At 57.5% G+C, this 6,541-nt stretch overlaps 1 protein-coding gene across 1 annotated transcript in view; it reads left to right on the top strand.

Annotated features, from left to right (window-relative positions):
- Positions 1–568: 568 nt before the first annotated feature.
- The window catches only part of AP1B1 (adaptor-related protein complex 1, beta 1 subunit), a 16,251-nt gene continuing 10,278 nt past the window's right edge, over positions 569–6,541 (top strand). Inside the window, exons 1-6 of the mRNA XM_010015676.1 lie at positions 569–605; positions 1,203–1,308; positions 2,705–2,840; positions 4,074–4,319; positions 5,184–5,374; positions 5,907–6,128. Coding sequence (XP_010013978.1) covers positions 569–605; positions 1,203–1,308; positions 2,705–2,840; positions 4,074–4,319; positions 5,184–5,374; positions 5,907–6,128 — 938 coding nt within the window. The remainder of the gene's footprint in view (positions 606–1,202; positions 1,309–2,704; positions 2,841–4,073; positions 4,320–5,183; positions 5,375–5,906; positions 6,129–6,541) is intronic.

The raw sequence follows: 6,541 nt of genomic DNA, 5'->3' as shown, positions 1-6,541 counted from the left end.
CTGGGTGGAAACCTCACGCCCTTGGAACTGAAAGCAGCGCTGCTGGAGCAGGGATGGGTTTGGAAGAGGCTCCTTTTGATCTCACTGGAGAGTCTTTGGCTGGGCTGTTCCCTTGCTCCAGTGCTGGGTTTTCCTCAGTTCCTCTTCCCATCCTGGAGTTGTTCCCTGTGGAGGTGGGAGGGAGGGAGGGATGGGGAGGGGGATTTTTCCTGGAAAAGTGGGGGTTTTGGGCAAGGAGACATGAATCCCCTCTGAGCCCTTGCAGCAGGGATGAGGGTTGCCCAGCTCCATGTGGGATGGGGTGAGAGAAGCACGTTGGGGCTGCAGCTCGAGCAGGGGTGAATGCTTGTGTCTTCAGTCAATGCCTTCCTCCTCCTCATCCTCTTCCACATGCTCCTTAGTGAACCATAATGGGCTTCATCTCCTTGGGACTCTTCCCATGAGATCCCGAGCTCTTTCCTTCCCCTGGTTTTTCCTTCCTGGAGCTTTCCATAGTGACCCCAGCAAGGATCAACCCTCAGCCTCTGCTCTGCCTCTCCTCCCAGAGCCCAGCTCGCTGGAGACCACCATGACCGACTCCAAGTACTTCACCACCACCAAGAAAGGTAAGAGAAGGAGCAGGAGCCTCCCGCAGCCCTTCCCCATGCTCTCAGGCAGCCAGAGACTGGTGCAGGTCCCAGCTCTTGCCCCAGACCCAAGTGGGTGCTGTGACTGATGCCTCGGGGTGGCTCTTGGATGAGAGCATGTTGTCACCAGCCCCCCGGACCCGGACAGGGCTGTTGGGATGTAGGAGCTGCCACCCCTTCCATGGAGGAGCAGATCCCACCCTGCGCCTGCATTGGCCACTGTGGGTTCCTGCCCCCATCCAGGCTGTGCTGGGTTCCCAAGGTAGGGGAAGGCTCCCCAACAGCCATGTGTGGGGCTGGAGCTTCCCCGTGTGCTGTGATAACCACCCCACAGCCCCAAATCTGCTCCTTAGTGAGCCCCATGTCCTGTGCTTGAGGTGTGGGTGCTGGTGCTCATCCCTCCCTCAGCATCTCTCTCCCTTGAAGCCCTCTGGGGCTGGGGATCCACGTGGATGCACTGACAGCCTCATGTCCAGCTCCTGGCACCCCCGGAGCCCTGGTGCACAGCAGGTGAGAGCAGCACCCAGTCGATGTGGGTGCCCCATCCCCTGAGCTCCCCTCTCCCCCATCCTCCAGGAGAGATCTTTGAGTTGAAGGCTGAACTGAACAGTGACAAGAAGGAGAAGAAGAAGGAGGCTGTGAAGAAGGTGATCGCATCCATGACTGTTGGCAAGGATGTCAGGTATGTGCTGGTGCTGCCCCGGTAGGCTCCTGCTTCCCCCTGTTGCTTCCAAGGGGGTTTCCTGCTGGATTTCACCTCAGGTGAGGACCAACTGCAGGACTACCTGCAGCTATCCCTGTGCTGCAGGGATGTTTGTGTAACTGGCTCTGGCAGGCAGAGCTTCCCTGCATTGGGTGTAATCTGCCTAAAAGGATTGGTCTGGCCGGCACTGGGATTATTCTGCTTCCTTCATGTGTGATAAGAACCAAGCAGCAACCCCACTGTGAGCTTGTAAGGCAGAGGCCTTGGGGTTCATTATCCTTTTGCAGCCACCCCAGTCCAAAAGGTCAGGAAGCTGCTTTTCCCCCTTCTCCTGTATCCATCTGACCAAGCAACACGTTACTCCCTGTCCCTTCATCCCTCTCAGACCTGCCCCCACACACCCTGTGCATTACACGCACCACCAGTGCTTTGGTTTTCATGGTGATCTTGAGAGGAGAGGGAGGAAAACCATCCCATGGGCTCTGTGCTTGGAAAACTGCAGTGCCCTGGGTTTGATCCTGTGAGCAATGGGTGGCTTTGTGGTGCTGGAGAAGCTTCCAGGAGCCAAGGAACATGTGTTGGGGTGGGATAACGCCTCTGCTACCCTCTGATATTGATTGTCTTTCTTAAAGTGGTTTAATAGTCTAATGGGGCTGTCTCTGTCTTTAATAATCTAGTTGGTCTGTAGTGAAACAGCATCTCTGGCATCCCACAGCTTGAGGGTGTTGAGCTGGGGGCTTCCCCTTCCCACGTGCAGGCAGCTCTGCTCTGTCCTGGCAGAGCATCCTCCTGCTGCAGGGCTGGTCCTTACACCAGTCCTGGGTGTCTGCTGCTCCAACTTGATGTTTCTCCCATGGGATGAGTGCTCAGTTTGCAGCAGGACAGGTTTGATGCTCACAGAAGCAGAGGATGGTTTTGGTGGGGCTTTCACACCATCCTGTGGTGGCCGTGGACACACACTGGAGCTGGGGTACAGCAGAGTTGTGTGGGAGAGCTCATTTTGGGTCCATTAGGGGTTGTTTTGAGCTGCTCTTGATACAGATTCATAAAGAGGAACCCCCTGGGATGGGTGTTTCAGCCACATCTGCTGCAGAGTGGGCTCAGGTCATGGGAGAGCCTGTGAGGGTGGTGGGACACTGGCACAGGGTGCCCAGAGAAGCTGTAGCTGCCCCATCCCTGGCAGTGTTCAAGGCCAGGTTGGACACAGGGGCTTGGAGCAACCTGCTCTACTGGAAGGTGTCCCTGCCCGTGGCAGGGGTTGGGATTGGAGGAGCTTTGAGGTCCCTTCAACCCAACCCATTCCATGACTGGGTTGGGCCATGGGGAGGGGGTTCCATGTGGGGTCCTGCCTTCACGGAGGTGCTTTGTGTTCCAGTGCTCTCTTCCCGGACGTGGTGAACTGCATGCAGACAGACAACCTGGAGCTGAAGAAGCTGGTCTACCTCTACCTGATGAACTACGCCAAGAGCCAGCCCGACATGGCCATCATGGCAGTCAACACCTTTGTGAAGGTGAGAGGAGAGGGCTGTGTGCCCCGAGCCGTGCTCTGCAGTGGGTCGGTTCAGCCCACCATGTACATCCCTGCCTTCCTGCAAGGCCACCACACTACGTACCCTGCCCCAGAGAAGGGAGCATGGCAGGGTTCTGAAGGCTCTCCCTTCAGGAGCAGGGGCTCCCATAGCTTTGGAGAACTGAGCAAATTTACCCAGTAGTGCAGAAGGAAAACATTTTCTTGGCAGCCTCATGCTGTGCCAGCAGCAGCTTCGCTTGTGGGCTGCTCCCGTGATGGAGCTGTCATCATGTGAGCTCAGGCACTGAAGCCTCTGCAGCTGAGAGAGCCCAGTTGGAGTTGGGAACTGAAGAGCATGTTTGTTAGGAATGCTGGAAGGGTTTGGGTTGAAGGGGCCTTAAAGCTCCTCCAGCTCCAACCCCTGCCACGGGCAGGGACACCTTCCACTAGAGCAGGTTGCTCCAAGCCCCTGTGTCCAACGTGGCCTTGAACACTGCCAGGGATGGGGCAGCCACAGCTTCTCTGGGCACCCTGTGCCAGCGCCTCAGCACCCTCACAGGGAAGAGCTTCTGCCTCAGAGCTCATCTCAGTCTCCCCCCTGACAGGTTAAAGCCATTGCCCTTGTCCTGTCCCTCCATCCCTTGTCCAAAGCCCCTCTCCAGGTCTCCTGGAGCCCCTTTAGGCGCTGGAGCTGCTCTAAGGTGTCCCGTTCAGGAGCCTTCTCTTCTCCAGCTGATCCAGCCCAGCTCTCTCAGCCTGGCTCCAGAGCAGAGCTGCTCCAGCCCTCGCAGCAGCTCTGTGGCCTCCTCTGGCCTCGCTCCAGCAGCTCCACGTCCGTCTTGTGCTGTTGCCGCAGAGCCAAGTCACTTGGTGAAAAGGCTTGGTGGGCATCTGAGGGAGCTTTGGCTTTTTAGCAACTAAAACCTCACCTGATAAACCCGAGAGATGCATTTCCCAGGTCCTGTGGCCGTTCTGCAGGGTGGCAGCTCACTTGAGATACTTGGTCTAAGTGATGAAGACATGAGATCCCATGTTTGGAGTGAGAACAGATGCTGTTAACGCTCTGTGGGTGCCAGACTGCAGCACCAGAGATCAAACCTCTCACTTGGGTGACCTGTTCTCGAGAGCTGAGTATTGACACCTCTGGAGAGCGGGACTCCCAAAGCCACCACTGATGCCTGTGACTGAAGGAGCCATGGCCATGGTATCTAATGTCCTCCTCTCATCCCCGCAGGACTGTGAGGACCCAAACCCTCTGATCCGGGCGCTGGCTGTGCGGACCATGGGCTGCATCCGTGTGGACAAGATAACAGAATACCTGTGCGAGCCTCTGAGGAAGTGCCTCAAGGACGAGGACCCCTACGTGCGCAAGACGGCTGCTGTCTGCGTGGCAAAGCTGCACGACATCAATGCCCAGCTGGTGGAGGACCAAGGCTTCCTGGACACCCTCAAAGACCTCATCTCCGACTCCAACCCCATGGTGATTGGTTTCTGCCTCCTTCTTCCTCTCTTCTCTTCATCCAGATGGCAGTGAACGCTTCCCTTCATCTTCTTTTCATCTCCCTTCCTCCCATGCTCCCCTTCACTCTCGGTGCTTTCAGTGCTGGTTCTCAGGGCTCCAGGCTCTGTTTCTTGTCCTGGAACCCTGTTTCCTGCATGGAATGTTTCTCCTATTCCCCATCCGTGGCAGTGTTCAAAGGCCAGGTTGAACAAAGGGACTTGCAGCAACCTGCTCTAGTGGAAGGTGTCCCTGCCCGTGGCAGGGGGTTGGAACTTTAAGGTCCCTTCCAACCCAGACTAGGCTGTGATGCTGTGATTCCTTGGCAGTGCATTGTTATTCCCAGTGGGAGGAGGCTGCCCAGCCAGCTCGGAACAGGGGATGGTGGCAGAGGGGAGCTGATGCTTAGCTCTGACACCACGTAGCTCGTGGCTTTTGCCTCTGCTGAGGATTTCCTGACATCTGGGAACTTCAAAGCCAGCTTTCCCCAGGGGTTCTCTCCCCTCAGCCTTTGCTGCTCTTCAGATCTTGCCTCACAGGCTTAGTGCTGACCCCGCGAGCTGCTGCAGAGAGGGATGGGGCTCCTGCACAGCAGGCACGGGGCCAGGGTTCGCTGCTGCTGAGCACATGTGAACCCTCAGAGATGTGGAGTGGGTGTTGGGACCGTGCTGGTGGTGATTGCTCATCTCCTCGGGATGAGCGGGTGGGGGAGAGGCTGGTGCCCAGGTGTCTCTGGATGTGAGGAGCTGGTCCTGAGGAGGCAGCTCATCATCAAGCACCAGCTTCCTCTCAGGCTGCTGGACCCCGTTTGGTGTCACCTAATGCGTGCCCTGTCCCCTCTGGCAGGTAGTGGCCAATGCAGTAGCGGCTCTCTCGGAGATAGCAGAGTCTCACCCGAGCAGCAACCTCCTGGACCTCAACCCTCAGTCCATCAACAAGCTGCTCACGGCACTGAATGAGTGCACAGAGTGGGGCCAGATCTTCATCCTGGACTGCCTGGCTAACTACATGCCCAAGGATGACCGGGAAGCTCAGAGGTGAGGGAGGATTTGGGTGCTGCCCTCAAGGGGACCACTGGAGCAGGGCTGGAATAGGGAAGGAGGACAGGCAGGTATTGACTGCAGGGCCTGACTCTGCCCCTTCTCCTCTAAGAAGGTCCTCCTGACCCTTGGAATCCTGCTGTGGGAAGTGGGACAGTGAGCATCTGCTGGCCACTGTGCCTTGGGCACAGCCATCTGGACAGTGCCCTGGTCCCATAGCGAGTCCTGTCCCCGTGCTGGCACAGGGATTGCTCTTGAGCTACTTCCAAATGTGCCCTTACCATGCAGCGAGGGATGAGAGGCACTGGGGAGCCCTGAAAGGGGGTCACTGCAATAGGGTTTTGCAGGGGCCGGGACATAACCTTCCTCAGGCTGCTTCAGCATCTCTTGGGAGGGTCTCGGGTGCTGCTCAGCCCTCCTGCTGCACACTCCCCCAGTGCCTTGGTCCTCCTCAGCACGTGCAGCAGTGTTTGAGCAGGAGGCGGGTTGTGATGGGTTATTTCTCTTCCATTCACCCCAACACCTCCAGCATCTGCGAGCGGGTGACGCCGCGCCTGTCCCACGCCAACTCGGCCGTGGTGCTCTCGGCCGTGAAGGTGCTGATGAAGTTCATGGAGATGCTGTCCAAGGACCTGGATTACTACGGCACGCTGCTGAAGAAGCTGGCCCCGCCACTGGTCACCCTGCTCTCTGCAGAGCCCGAGCTGCAGTATGTGGCTCTGCGCAACATCAACCTCATCGTGCAGAAAAGGTGGGTGCCCTGGTGCCGGGATTCCCTCTTCCCTATGGGTGCTGCTTCCCAAAGCTTCAAACCCACTGACTGGTGGTGTTGGGGCTTTGCTGCCCCATCCCATCGTGTGTGGGGTTTATTTCTTCTTTCTTGTTTAACATCTTAAGGGCTGAGCAGAGAGACAGATGAAGCCATGAGCAGGAGCCAAGCTGGGAGCTCCAGGAGGGGTTTACTGGAATTTCACAAAATCCCAGCCTGATTTGGGTTGGAGGGACCTTAAAGCTCCTCCAGCTCCAACCCCTGCCACGGGCAGGGACACCTTCCACTAGAGCACGTTGCTCCAAGCCCCTGTGTCCAACCTGGCCTTGAGCACTGCCAGGGATGGGGCAGCCACAGCTTCTCTGGACACCCTGTGCCAGCGCCTCAGCACCCTC

This window comes from Nestor notabilis, unplaced genomic scaffold (genome assembly GCF_000696875.1).
Source record: "Nestor notabilis isolate BGI_N333 unplaced genomic scaffold, ASM69687v1 scaffold20365, whole genome shotgun sequence".
In the NCBI taxonomy this organism is placed as follows: domain Eukaryota; kingdom Metazoa; phylum Chordata; class Aves; order Psittaciformes; family Psittacidae; genus Nestor; species Nestor notabilis.
This window is presented reverse-complemented; position numbering and strand designations above follow the sequence as displayed.